At 36.2% G+C, this 15,772-nt stretch overlaps 1 protein-coding gene and 1 long non-coding RNA gene across 2 annotated transcripts; one reads left to right on the forward strand and one right to left on the reverse strand.

The window, feature by feature from the left end:
• Positions 1-845: 845 nt before the first annotated feature.
• LOC113290495 lies at positions 846-1,399 on the reverse strand. Its single transcript, XM_026540095.1, has 2 exons — positions 1,383-1,399; positions 846-1,230 (listed from the first exon to the last, which is right to left on the reverse strand). The coding sequence occupies exons 1-2, from the start codon at positions 1,397-1,399 to the stop codon at positions 846-848; spliced, it is 402 nt and encodes a 133-aa protein (XP_026395880.1).
• Positions 1,400-8,797: 7,398 nt separating this feature from the next.
• On the forward strand, positions 8,798-11,185 carry LOC113285439. Its single transcript, XR_003328656.1, has 3 exons — positions 8,798-8,976; positions 10,438-10,855; positions 10,964-11,185. It is a non-coding gene; the product is annotated as an uncharacterized LOC113285439 (long non-coding RNA).
• Positions 11,186-15,772: the final 4,587 nt, after the last annotated feature.

A 15,772-nucleotide genomic window follows, 5' to 3' on the forward strand; every position in this document is an offset into this window, starting at 1 on the left:
AACCAACAGGGAGACTATCCAGATTGTGCAATATATATCATGCACATCATGAAGAAAGTTGCAAAGAGGAAGTAATTGATGGAGTGCGAATGAGCTTGGGAGACCCAGAAGAACTAAAGGACAAAATGCATAAGAAGAGGATCTCTTTAGCATGCGACATACTCTCAGCAACATCTCCTCCTGAGGAGAGCTGGAATATTCATGCTCCAAAAGGTTTTTAAGACAGTGCTTATATGAATTAGGACTGCATAGTAGAAGTTATCATAGAGAACATATTCAGAGTTTGCTAGTTTGTTTAGACAATATCAAAGTTTAGTAATTATTCTTATTTATTTTGATAACAATTGTTCTCGAAACTATGGTGTTTGTGTTTAATCTATGTACAGTGTTTGGCTTTATAAAAATGTTGACATGTTGGATGGTAAAAGTCCATAGTATGAAGTGTTTTGGTGTGTCTTATGTAACATAGACCAGCTATTAGATTCAATTGAAGAATATGACTCTCTAAATTTGTTAATCATGATGGGAGAGAACATGAATCTCAGAGCTGGTCTCTTTGTTTGGTGTGTCTTAATTGAACACACAACATAATAGTTGTGCTCAGAAAGTCTTGAACAAACTTGGAAATCAACCTGAAAAACCAATAATTGAAAGTGGATAATGCAGTACAAAGTACCATTAAAAGAGTCTTAAATGAGCACAAAGTACCTTGTCCCAGAAAGATATCAAACAGTACATAATTTCACACTCTAAAAAAAGCGAACAAAAGTGTTTAAAATGATGCGCAAAACAGAATCTGCATTGTGACCAATAGAACTAATAAGGGAGAACTGAAAATCTAAAACTCATGGGTATGAAGGAATGACAGTGCACGTTGCCTTGTTGTGGTGAGTTTTCTTCTTGCAGTTGGAACAACGGACGGACTTCCTAGCTTTCTCCCATGCATTCTTGATACGATTTCCCTTTGGCCTACCTGGTGGAACTCGTGGATGGGGTGGAAAAATAGTATCCTCTGGCAGATACTGCTCTGTCCTGTTGTAGTTGGGGATTGGTCTGATAGCAATTAAATACAGCTGCTGAAAATTTGTAACTTTGAAGTAGTCTTCGATATAATCTACGTATCGATCACCCTTGGCAGAAATAGCTGATGTAGCATGAGAGCATGGAAAACCATAAACACGCCATCTTTGGCAGGTGCAAGTCTTGTTCAGTAGATCAACAGTGTGAGACCTGCAGATGCGTAAAAAGCTTTTCAGCACAAATAACTTAAAAGCAGTACATATATGCAGCACTGCAAACAAATACAAAAAAACAAAACATATGATTCACTCCTACATGTATGCTATAGTACAGTAAAATTTGTTTTATGGGATAAAGCTAACCTAGGAATGAATCTCATAATCATACGCAGATGACTGAGTAACATTCCAAACTCGACCAATTTGAATATGTTCTTTAGGTAACGCCTCGTAGGTAGGAGTGAGCTTCTCTGGGTCCATCAAAAGACTCATTTCGCGACGTTCATTCATCAACTCCATAACGCGTAACCTATGAATGGAACAAAAAGAACACCTGTAATAAATTTTGAACAAAAAAAAATGAACCAAAAACAAAGAAAACACCAACAACAAAAAAACACACAAACCTGATCATGTCAACGAGGGCGCAGGCAGGCAACCTCTTGTCTTTCCGAATCCAATTATTGAAGGACTCAGCAACGCTTGATGTAGTCTGACCAAATCTACAGCCAGTGAAGAACGCGCTGGACCAATGCTCCCTAGGCATATTGCGGCAATACTCAGCAACCCCAGGCCTTCCCATTAACTCCATTTCCATTAGTGCTTCTTCATATCTTGCTGGTGTGAGAGCATAAGTTTCTTTTTTGAAACAAGCTATAACTTCTTTGTACTTCTCGTCCGATTTCCTGATTGGTAAGTTTCCTTGCAAGTGGTAGTAACAATAGCCATGATGGGAAGTAGGAAAGTGTTTAGGAATAGCCCTCAATAATCCTTCATGACGATCAGACATAAAGGTGATAGGACGGTCATCAACAATGTTGCTAAGATTGCACATAAACCAATCCCAATTGTCAACATCCTCTCCTGGGACCAATGCAAAGGCTAGCGGATAAAAACCTGCAAAAAACAAACAGTACATAATTATATACTGTCACTAAATATGTTGCTATATTAATAGACGTAACATATATTATGTACTGGAAAATAGACTAAGAATTTCCAGTACATAATAGACATATTGTACTCAAAAAAAGGTCTTATGCTTACATATATGAATTAGTGTGTGTTAGACACAATAACTTTTCAGTACATAAATGGTATACTCAAAAAGTTCCAACGATTAAAAGCAGTGAATAACTTGTAAACAATAACAATTAAAACGTAACAAAGAGCACTTGCCTTGATTCCCATTCAGACAAGTAGCCCATAAGGGTACCTCTAAATCTCCCGGTCAGAAAAGTTGCATCAACAAAAATCATTGGTCGACAAAGTCTATAACCTTCAATACAAGCGCCTATTGCAATGAATAACCTTTCAAATGTCTGAGTTGCATCGTTAAACTGAAAATCCACATAAGAGCCAGGATTTGTTTCTTTCAATGAATTCACCCACCAAACCAGATCAGAGTAAGACTTTACATCATTCCCAAAAATTTCATGGTGTGACCGTTCCAAACCATGATATGCATGGTGATATTTGATATTAACACCAGCACCAACTTTTATATAATCTTCAATTTCGCGAGGCTTGATAAGTGGGTTTTGCATCACACGATCATGAATAAGGTTGTGTACCAGCTTCTTCGATACTTTAGGACTTCTCAACTTCACACCAGCTCCACAATTGTGCCTCCCAACATACTTTTTTATCCTAAAAACATCGCAAGTAGAATCAATAGCAACTTCATGGATCATCCAAGTGCATGGGACTTTACTGCATTTCATTGTGAACCTTTCACGATCATTCTTCACCTTTGTTACGCGATACCCAGTCTTCAAACAATAATTTTGACAGGCCAACCGAACAGCATCAACACCACCACGAAAAAGCTTGTTCGGATCATCAAAAACATTCTCCCACCCATCAGACAGAAGAGGTTTAACAATTTATTTTCCATCAGTTTCATATCTATCTCTATCTGACCTAATCAGTTCTGAATTGTTGTCGACGTCGCTGAATGTAGAGGAACTACATCCACCAGCAGAAAGAAAATCCACATGCAGCTCAAAGAACGCCGATTTCTTTGAAAAATGCAAGGCAGCGAGACCATGAATTTGAAAGTCAGCAATCACAGGCACTTTGACACCATTCTCAACATAAGTGATGATAATCTCAGAAGGGTTCAAGGTTCTCCAGTTTTCACAAATAAGAAATTTTAGGTCATCAATACTAGACTTAAAAGTAACCAGGTGAGCAAAATGATGATGCTTATAATAAATGTATGCATAGCAGTAGGTATTTGGATTGGAACACTCTGCATCAGACATGTTTTGAACCTGCAAATGTGACAAAGATGTAACACTATTAAAATACAGTATTTCACATACGTACTGATGGGTCAAACTAAAAAAAGTGAGAGATCTATACAAGAAACATATTCTAAGAGCAGTTTCTATGAGTATGCCATATATGTACTGCAGATTCATGAACTACAAAATCAACTGCATGACAAAGAATAATTAAGAATCTAGGAGAAACAGCAGAATCGAAGCACGTAATACGGTATTTCACATACGTACTGAAGGGTCAAACTAAAAAAAATGAGAGATCTATGCAAGAAATAGAATCTAAGAGCAGAAACAATGAGTATGTCATATATGTACTGCTGGATAATACGATCTGAAAGTGAAAACAAACCTGATTTTGAAAAGAAAACAGAAAGATAATCAAATCGAAAGCTAAAATAAGCTGAAAACTTAACAATATAACCAAATAACTGAATAAATACGAACAAGATTCATAAAAAACAAACAGAACACAACCGATCTCCATGATCCAAAATTCAAATCTTAAACACGATTCAAAAACTGTAGCAGAAACAATGAGTCTGTCATATATGTACTGCTGGATAATACGATCTGAAAGTGAAAACAAAACTGATTTTGAAAAGAAAAAAGAAAGATAATCAAATCGAAAGCTAAAATAAGCTAAAAACTTAACAATCTAACCAAATAACTGAATAAATACGAACAAGATTCATAAAAAACAAACAGAACACAACCGATCTCCATGATCCAAAATTCAAATCTTAAACATGATTCAAAAACTGTAGCAGAAACAATGAGTATGTCATATATGTACTGCTGGATAATACGTTCTGAAAGTGAAAACAAACCTGATTTTGAAAAGAAAACAGAAAGATAATCAAATCGAAAGCTAAAATAAGCTAAAAACTTAACAATCTAACCAAATAACTGAATAAATACGAACAAGATTCATAAAAAACAAACAAAACACAACCGATCTCCATGATCCAAAATTCGAATCTTAAACATGATTCAAAAACTGTAGCAGAAACAATGAGTATGTCATGTATGTACTGCTGGATAATACGATCTGAAAGTGAAAACAAACCTGATTTGAAAAGAAAACAGAAAGATAATCAAATCGAAAGCTAAAATAAGCTAAAAACTTAACAATCCAACCAAATAACTGAATAAATACGAACAAGATTCATAAAAAAACAAACAGAACACAACCGATCTCCATGAAACTGTAGCAGAAAGAAGAAAATAGAAAAGATTAAGCAAAATACCTGTTAAAATCACTAAAGAAATCTTCAGAAACCCTAGTCCGAAAGCGAGAAGAAGAAAGAGAGCAGAAACCGGATCTGAATTCGCTGGTATTTTTTTTAGAAACTTTGAAATAGGCTGCTTAAATATATGTAGGATTGGAAGGGTAGTTTAGGTATTTGAAAATTTCACATAATTTGTCCCGCACGTGTACAAAATCTGAGATTAATAAATTGGGTCAATTTTTATATTTTCTTTTTATTGTGGACCTCTAATTACTGGACTTTAGTGGGTGGACCTGCCACAAACTAGTGTCACTATAATAATACCTGTTAATAATTCCTATGAACGAAAAAGGTACGATGTAAAAAATTTTGATTCTTTAAATCGAGAAAAATACTTGTCTACACAAAGGATGCATAATCTTTTGTTTTTAGTTTTTCTTCTAGACGTGTTAGACATGCACACAGCAGACCCACCTTACCGACGCTTCCCTTGAACTGCAAATGGAATGCAACGTGTCCTTGTCACTCTGGAAAAAAACAAATAAACTAGGAGCTAAGAGCATCCACAGTGGGCGAGTATAACCAAAAATTTGGGATAAGATCGTAACACAGTGGGACGGAGTAAAGATTAAATCCCAGCCAAAGATCAAATCCCAGATCATATTTGGTCGCGACCAAATACCAAATCCTAATATAGTCGGGCGTAAATTTAAAGTACGCTTGTTGCTGGGCGGACACCCAACCATCCGCCCGTTCACTTACTCATCAGGCGGGCACCAAACCATCCGCCCCATTCAAAATGAAATTCATCAGGCGGACACCCAATCATCCGTCCGTTCACATTTTGTCAGGCGGACACCAAACCATCCGCCCCATTCAAAATGAAATTCATCAGGCGGACACCCAACCATCCGCCCGTTCACTTACTCATCAGGCGGACACCAAACCATCCGCCCCATTCAAATTTCGGGCGTAAACCAATTTTACGCCCCATTCAAGCGTACACCAAATTTACGCCCGTTTTCGTGCGGTGATTAATTTTACGCGCGACCAAATTTGGTCTTCTCCCCATAACGTCACAGTACAGATTAAACTCATATTTAGTCTTTTTTTTTGGTCTTTGATCTTTGAGTTTAGTCGTACCATTGCAGTCGCTCTAAGAAAGATAAAATGCTATGGTTCTTTAGATCTACTAATTTGGTAGTTCATTTGAGTTAATGCGCTTTCACGGTATAAAGATAGGTGGTTGAGGGCCGGACTGAGAGGATACGCCACATAGCACCTAAAGCCTCCGCACAAAAGGGCCCCCATAATTTTAATTTCCTTTAATGCACCGAGCTGATAACTTTCATGTGACCGTGTGCCGTAAGGCAATAACTTCCACCCCTCATCATTTGGCTGAACTTCTTCCAGCACTACCAGCCAATAACTGGTACTGATGATCGCCAGTTGAGCAATGAAAAATTAATGCAAGGCAACAAAGAAATCTTGAACAGTTTTATTATTTACCTTGTTGGCTGTTGCCTTATTATTTATTTGTTGCCAAAAAACTTAGCAACGGTATTTTATAATGACCATGATTCCAAGAGTAGCATGATAATGCTCCTATCTTTAATAGGTTCGCAATTATGGACTCGTTGCATGAAATTCAGCCTGCGATTGTAGTACGGAACACTCGAAATAGTTTAAGAAGAGGACGATTAATAAAATGAAAAACAACTTATTCTTCCCAAAAGGAAATAAGACTATCAAAATGAACTATCGCTTGAAAATAACAATTCCCGAGTCCTTTTATCTCAACTCTTCTGCATGTACTTGAATTAATATTGTAAAGGAATAGCCTTCCCCTTTGTCTCACCTCTTTTATAATGAAGGATTTCCACTGTCAATTTGTTTGCCCAACACCCAGTGGGGATGTGAGAGTCGCCTGAGAGCAACCACAGTGGGCGAGTATAACCAAATATTTGGTCAAAAAACGAGACACAGCGGACAGATTATCGATTAAAATCCGGATCAAAGACCAAATCCCAGACTATATTTGGTCCAAGACCAAGACCAAAACTAAATATAATCGAGCGAACGTATAATTAACGCCCCACCACCAGGCGGGTGTATAGTCCCCGTCCCACACCAGGCGTGCATAAAGTCCCCGTCCCACACCAGGCGTGTTTTATACCTCCGCCCCATTTATTTATTTTTATTTTTTTTTCTTTTGGGTGGGGCGGGGTTTATACCTCCGCCCCACTCTTTTTTTTAAATTCAGTTTATATATGGGGCGGGCTTTATACCTCTGCCCCATTTTTTTTGTTTATTTTTTTTTTTTTGGAATCTCATCGGGCATACGTATAGTTTACGCCCCACACCAGGCGAACGTATAGTGCACGCTCGACCAAATTTAGTCTTCTACCCGTAGCGTCACACACCAGACTAAACTCAAATTTGGTCGTTTTTTTTGGTCTTTAATCTTTGGTTATACTCGCACCACTGCAGATGCTCGGGGAAGAATCACAGTATGCCTCTTAACCCAACTCTTGGTTTCATGATTTAGCACCGATAGTTTAATTTGCGTTGATTTTATAATATCACATATGTATAATTCTTCTTCGAGCTCAAATAGATGCACCTGTAGTTTACCTGACATTGACATAGAAAGTCCATCATGTCCTATCGTCCCAAACTTGTTTGTTTCATATTCGAATGACACGATCAAATGTGAATGACAAGGGTAATCACCGGTTTCAACCCTAAAAGAGATTCGATCAACAACCCAGTAAAGTGTCTTGTGCACGATTACAGGAGGTCTATCATAGGATGGAGGGTAGGAGCAGCTGCCAACCTTTTCCCATGATTTAGTTCCCAAGTTAAACATTCTAAACTTAAACGGTGTACCATTCTTGGAAACATACAGCAATACATACTCCCTTCTTAGAGGACAAAAATAAAAACCGCATACGTGGTAGTCTGAACGTGGAGGACCAAAAATAGGCTTTCGATGATGAGAATTAGCCTTTTGATCGTTAATAGGATTCCACAGATAGAAAACAGGAGAATATTTGTATTTGTCGCTAAATAAAAGAAACCCTTCATGAGAACCCATAAGCAGTATAGGATTGTGCTTTTGCGTATAGCAAGAGTCAATTTCGACAAATTTTCTTTGGATATTATGAGATTCCAGGTCGATAAAATAGACCTCCATATTACCATTGCAAACAGATTCCGGAATAGGTTGCAGAATTATCATCGGAGAAGGGGAAGATCGATTAAACTGCATTCGAGAAAAATTTCTAGTTTTGGTTAAGACCTGCTGTAGAGTCACGTCGCAATTGGAAGATACACTTACATGAAAGTCTACTAAGTATGTTTTCTATTGTAGCATGTGGCAGCCCGGGAAGATCAGCATGGAGCTTGATAAGAGGTTTATCAGCCACGGAGAGATCAGTGTCATCATCATCTAGTTTAGTATTTGTAGATGCCAATCCAAGTAGCTCTCTCCAACATAGAATCCACCCCATGCATGGAACAACAACATTCATCTTATTATTTATTCACAAATTTCTACCGCACTTGGAACTAGAATTAACTATTATTTTTTGCACTAACAAATAGAGAATGAACCGAAACTCAGAGATTCGCAGAGCTTCGATCGATCTTCTCTTCTTTCTTTGTCAAATAGGGGATATAGGGTATTTGTTTGGTTATTTGAGTCATACCAACCATTGACTTCAGATTTAGAGTTGGACTCTAACCAGGAGTCCTTAATAGGTTTTACACAGAGTCGTATAAATAAAAAAGACACAAACGAGATGCACAGAAGCTGCAATCACCCGAATTTTACGAGTCTATTATAAGTAAAATGAATAAGATAGATTTCCTGTGTCAAAAAAATAAATAAAGAACTATCTAAAATACAAGGTGTTGAAGAATCAATTGTAAATAGTATAAGTTGTTAGTAGTTGTAATAGTAGTCAAATTAGACTTCCATTTTGTTCTCCTCCTGACGACACGGTTTGTATAACGTGTTTTATATCTCTCTTGTAAACACAACAAATATCTCCTTTTGGAGATTGATTTTAATCTATCCAACATTATTTGTTGATGAACCTTCAGCTTCTTGACATGGTATCAGAGCATCCATGGTAGAGTGAGTGCTTTTTATTTCCAATCGATCTTTATTTCCGCAATCTTAAGGTTCATCTTATCCGTTTTAAATTCGACTACCAAGTAAGTGTTACTTATTTGTTCTTCGTTTGATTTATTAAATAAATCTGTTTTGTTGGGTCTTACTAGATTGTTTGATCTTGAAATTCCTTAGCGAATCTGTTATCGTTCTTACTTGAGTGTTAAATTAATCTTACATGTTGTTTCGAGATCTAATTATTTGAAACACCTTACCACTTTGCTGATCTACGACCATTCAGTTAGTCATCAAAGTAGTAACCTTTACTGCCTATTAATTTGTTTTCTGTATTTTTCAAAAGATACGGAGATTGAACTCACTTATCCTTGAAGGACGTGAATGACTCTTTACTTCTGTAACAGTGCTTAATTGTTTTTGGTATTACCATTTTGATTTCCTCTATTTTGTACCGGCAAACTTTGTGTACCAAAACAGTTTTGTCTGTACAGTTTTCTAGTTTGTGGAACTTTTTCTTCCTTGGCAAACCGTTTGCAAACTTCTGGCAAGCTGCTTGCAACCTGCATACGTTATACTATTTCTTCTTTCATCGTGATAATGTCCGGCGAGAGACATTGTGTTCACTGTGGAAGCAATACACATTTTGTGGAAAAATGTTTTAAGAAAATTGGGTATCCCGATTGGTGGGAAACCTATAGAGTTCAAAAGGGAGCAGCTATGAATACTTCAATGAAACCAAGTAATGTTGATGCAACTGTACTAGCTACTAATTCTGGAAAAGATCATGGTTGGGTTCTTGATTCCGGTGCGTCGGACCACATGACGTTTAAAGCCTCCATCTGAAAGATACACGTCTGCCATCTTGTACGACTATCTCTAATGCCAATGGAGTGTCATACCTTGTTACCGCAGCTGGGAGAGTTGATTTAACCTCTTCTTTGTCCTTAGAACATACATTATTGGTTCCTTCTCTTTCAAATAATCTCTTGTGAGCAGCACAAGTGACTGCACAACTAATTAAATTCTTGAAACTCAATTTTTTGCTTAAAGTGATGAACTAAAGAATCAGCAATGAGAGATTGGTCAGAAATGATATTACCATTGTTATCTTCAAGCTCACTAATTAAATTTGTTGCTTGCCTTATCTTCATCTTGGTATGAAAGAATTGAGTGTTTGCTGCTCCTTCTTGAATCCATTTTTCTCTTGATTTTTTCCTTAGCATTATATTAGCTTGCACTTCTCTACTGGCATGTTCATTTTGAGCTGTTACTAAGTTTTTGAATACATCTTCATCAAATGGATAGTCATCTGAATATTGCATTGCTACATTAACTTTTTCTTCTGCTTCTTTTATCTTAATTTGAATATTGCCAAAAACCTTACAGTTCCAATCATTCAACTCCTTTTTTAAAATTTTTAATTTTTGCATAAAGATGTAAGCTGGATCACCTGAAAGTTTAAGTATCAACTATTATTGGTTATATAAATCTTTTACATAAGGCTATTTTCATCTATTATTCAGAGAGCTCTTTTGTGGTTATTTCAGAGTAACGCCAACTTGCCACATAAATATAAAGGGCATTATTCTGAAAATTCACTGATTTCCAACTGTACTTATTTCAGGTACTCATCCGAAGCTATTTATGCGGTCACAATAGATTGCACGTTTTTTTCATTATTTTGATCATCTCATTTGTCTTGATTTAGTTGTGCTTATGTCCTGGTGTTGGCGTGACTTGAGAAAGGCTATATAAAGATCATAAAGGGCATTGTTCCTAAACTTCACTAATCTCCAACTGTACTTATTTCAGGCACTTATACGGTGATATCTTTGTTGTCATGTCAGTGGAGCTAAATTCAAAACTCTAATGATGCATTGGTGTCAATTAGCATATTATGTTTTTTTTAAGAACCTGCAATTCTAATTCACGTTCTCAATGCAGCTTATCCCAACATCTCTCGAGGTTAGTATTCCCTTTCTTGTCTTGTTATTATGTCCATTGAAATTTTGTTTTGCCGATTTGTGAAATGTCTAATTTATGTTTTATGTTTGTTGTCCTGTGTATGTGCAGAAGTTGATGTTGCAAAAGCAGGAAACGTTGAAGGCTCTGGTGATGAAATACAATTGTTTGCAAGAAATTGACCTTACAGATTGCGAAGCTCTGATGACTTGTATTTGTGAAGTTTTCAGTGATGAGGGTGGTTGCCCGGTGCTTAACAACTGCAAGGTTTGTATAAACTAATATATACTAATCTTAACATGCTTACCGGTTAATTTTTTGGTACTTGTTGAACATGACTTCAACTTTTCTATAGAGTCTAACCGCAGTAAAATTCAGCACTACGTTTCTAGTTTCTCATTCTCTTGTTGATTTCGAGGCATGACCTCTAACTCAAATGCCCATACCTTGAACAAGTTCATTTAGATGGTTATGATCATCTTGAACGAGCATCATTTTTTTTGTGTAAGTGAGATTAATTTCTTTGTTTCATTTTTCTGTGTATTACGTATATGATATTTCTTTGTGCAATTCTCCCTGTCCAATTAGTGAAATTGGCGCTAGAGCTAATCTTCTTTGGGTTATTATAGGGGACTTAAATATAACTATGCATGACTATGAAAGATCTACATTGTCTACTCCAACTGCCGTTGAATATCCTGAAATTCAAACAATGTTAGACAATGCTGATCTTTCGGACCTAAGCTATATAGGTAACAAATTTACCTGGAACAATAAACAATCTGGGGATAATTGCATTTATGCAAGATTAGATAGGGCTTTGGATAATGTTCACTGGCTAAATCATTATGGGAGCACACCAGTTCATCATATTGATACCATAGGCAGTGATCATATACCAATTATCTTGGAGACTAACTCTGTGTGTTATCAAGGTAGTAAACCCTACAGATATTTCAAATGTTGAAGTAATGATCCACCTGTTAGAGATGTAATTAAAAATGCTTTTTCTATAGATGTCAGAGGTTCCTCTTCTTTTCAGTTCACTAATAGACTCAGAAATGTCAAACATGAACTGAAATTATGGAACCTCAACCATTTTGGTAATGTTGATCACAAAGTTAAAGCTCTTAACAATCAACTCCATGATCTTAATAATCTTCCACATTCCCCAAATAATGTGGAATTGATTAAACAAGTCGAGTTTGATCTAGAACATTGGCAAAAAGTTCAAGAGGACTTTTATGCGCAAAAATATAGACAAAAGGTCTTCAAATCCTTTGACAGGAATACTAGATTTTACCATAACTATGCCAATAGGAGAAATCATTTTAATCATATTAATGCTCTCAAATTGGATAATGGGCAGTGGGTTAATGATAGAGCTGATCTTGAAACCCTTTTGGTAAATCATTTTAGTTCTATTGGTACTTCTTCTAATCCTTTTAGAAATCCAGACATTCTAAATTGTATTGAATCTTGTATTTCAAGTAGTGATAATACAAATCTTCTTAGGGTTGTTTCTAAGGAAGAAATTGCGGATACAGTTAACCAATTGAATCCCCTGGACTGCGCCAGGGCCTGATGGTTTCCCACCTGGATTCTACAAGGAAAACTTGGATATCCTTCTAGATGATGTTTGGCAAGTTGTTAACAGCTTTTTTGAATCCAAACATCTTTTAAAAGAAATGAACCATACTTTTCGCTCTTTAATTCCTAAAATAAATAACCCCTTTGGTCCCACTGAGTTTAGGACAATTTCTTTGTGCAATTCTATTTACAAGATCATTTCTAAGATCATTGTAAACATAATGAAGCCTCTCTTGAGTAAAATGATTAGCCCATACCAGGCTGCTTATGTCCCTGGCAGACATATTCAAGATAATGTCATAATGGCTCATGAGTTGGTGCATACCATGAAAAGAAAAAGGAAAAATGACAAATGGGGGGTCATGGGTCTTAAACTTGACATGTATAAGGCCTTTGAAAAAGTGGAATGGTCTTACCTGGGAGAAATTCTTAGAGCTTTTGGTTTTTCTGAACACTGGTGTGACTTAATCAACCAATGTGTTAGTACTACTAGCATCTCTATATTGTTAAATGGTTCTCCATGTAAAACTTATAGACCAACAAGGGTCTGAGGAAAGGATATCCCTTGTATCCATACCTGGTTATCATAGTCATGGAATCATTCTCTAAATACATTATGCATGATGAAAGTTGTAGCCTAATACATGGTTTAAAAGTCACTAAGGAAGCCCCTAGTATAAATCATCTTCTCTTTGCAGATGACCTGTTAATCTTTGCTAAAGCATCTCATTCTGAAGCTTCAAACTTACTGAGTCTAATCAATGACTTTAGTATGGCCTCTGGACAAATGATCAATCTTCAGAAATCAGGTTGTTTTTTCAGTTGAAATGTTCATCCTGATCATGTTGTTTCTCTCATTAATGATTTAAAAGTTAATAAAATATCTCTCAATGAAAAATACTTAGGTATACCCTTATTCATTTCTAGAGATAGGTATGATTCTTTCAATCATTTAAATGAACATTTCGACAAAAGAGTCGCCAAATGGAAAGGTAAAAACTTTAACCAAGCAGGTAGGTCAGTGATGGTGCAAAATGTGTTAAAGACATCCCTATTTACCACATGAACACTTTCACAATTCCTGATAAAATTATCAATAATATGGAGGCATCTCAAAGAGATTTTTGGTGGGGTGAGTCTAAGTCAGGGGGTATTTATCTTAGAGGATGGACTAGAATTTGTACTCATAAATATCAAGGGGGTCTAGGTTTTTGTAATCTTAAGAATGTTAACCTCTACCTTTTGACCAAATCTGCTTGGAACATTATTCATAATTCTGATAAATTGTGTTTTATTATTTTGAAATCCAAGTATTTTAAAAATTGTCATCCTTTACATACGGTTAAAAAGGTTGAATGTTCTTGGGTGTAGAGAAGTATTAGTCGAGGCCTTTAGGTAATCAAAAAAAATTCTATCTAGGAGGTTAAAAATGGATATGGTATTTATTCTTTTGTTGATAATTGGATACCCAATGCTGTTGAACCTAAGTTTGTTGCTTTTCATAATCCTAATGTCACTGTTTAAGCTTTCATCAAGAGGGAAAACAACTCTTGGAACACTGAACTTGTAAATGCTTTCTTCACTGCTCAAAATGCTAGTAAAATCCTTAACATTAGTATTCCTTTTTCAGGTGATGACAGACTCATTTGGCCTTACACTAAGAACGGTCAGTTTAGTGTTAAGTCGGTTTAAAAATTGATTTCTGGTCAATACGCTTATATTAATAACCCCCCAGAATAGTAATCCTGTCTACAAAACTTTGTGGAATTTGTCTATCCTACTTAAAGTCCAGATTTTCGCTTGGAAATGCTATGAAAATATCCGTCTAGCGATATATGTACTGGCTAGATACTTCAGTGCGCATGATTCCTCTTGTATTATGTGTAATATTGGAATCATTGAATCCCTTGAGCACATTATTCTTCATTGTGATTTCTCTAAGAAGGTTTGGTCTCTCACCCCTTATGCATATTTTATTGAACAAGATTTTAATTCTAATATTAATATTCATTATTGGGTTCATAAATGGTTAACTGTTAACAATCTTAAGGACAAAGCAGGAGCCATTTTCTCTATAGCTTGGAGTATATGGAAAGAAAGATGCTCTAACACTTTCCAGGGAAAAATCCTCAACCACCAAGTTACAGCCAGACTTGCACTTAAGCTTGCCAATGACACAGAAATGTTTTTGAGCAATAATAGTTTCTTGGTACCACATAGGTCTATACCTGTAGAAGATAAAAACATTACTAGTATCACTAGATCTTTATCTCAGGACTGTCATATTATATTCAGCGATGCTTCTTTTAACAAAAACATTAATCTTTCTGGTATTGGCTTGGTCTTGAATGATATTAATGCAGGTACATTATGTGGATGCAAACTACAATCAGGGAATGTGAGGAATGCTGAAGAAGCAGAGAGCCTATCTCTACTTGAAGCAGTGAAGTGAGCAAAAGCCAAAAACCTGGAGAAAGTATGTTTTATCAGTGATGCTAAGTCCATCATTGATTCTATCAATTCTAGTAATAGCCAATTGTTTTGGTATAATAATTCAGTCTTAGATGACGGTAAAACAATTTCTTCTAGCTTTAACTTTATTAAACTTGAATTTTTGCGTAGGAATTTTTTAGAGCTGGCTGATAAAGCAGCTAAATTTAGCAGAAGGTCTAGAACCTCGGGAGTATGGTTGGGTCCTATCCCTGCATTCCTTAATCCTGCGATGTAATTATTTCTATCATTATAAGTTCTTTTTCTAGCAAAAAAAATTAGAATCTATTGACGGACCATTTTTTTTTGTTTGCTATTGTAAGTTGTTCTTTGATCTCTTTTTTTAGGTATATGATCTAAATTGGATGCACTTGACATTGCAGGACCGCTGATGGTGCTGCTGGAATTTAAGGGATGTGTGTTTTATCCGATGCATCCATTCGATTGTTCCCGCCTGATAATGTTAGATTCTTCTTTTTGTGGGAAATGCTCATTAATTTCTCTTCATTTTATTTTGTTCTTTCATTAAGGTGTTGTGCTCAATCTAATATTTGTTATTTGACGGCCAACTTAAAGATGATTGCATGTCGGTCACAACAACTGCATGCTCTTTTCTATCCAGACAATGACCTTGATGGCCTCTCCTCTGTTTTGGCTATCACATTCTTGATTTATCCTATACTTAGTCGTTAAACTTGCAACATGTTTTCAGTTCCTGCTTGCAATTGAAGGTGGCTTGCAACCTTGATCCCTTCCCCTGTAAACGAAGACACAGATGGTGAAGTCTTTCCTTCAACTTCATGATGACACTTTTTGGTAGTTAAGCTTGTAATAGAAATG

This window comes from Papaver somniferum, chromosome 6 (genome assembly GCF_003573695.1).
Source record: "Papaver somniferum cultivar HN1 chromosome 6, ASM357369v1, whole genome shotgun sequence".
NCBI lineage: Eukaryota > Viridiplantae > Streptophyta > Magnoliopsida > Ranunculales > Papaveraceae > Papaver > Papaver somniferum.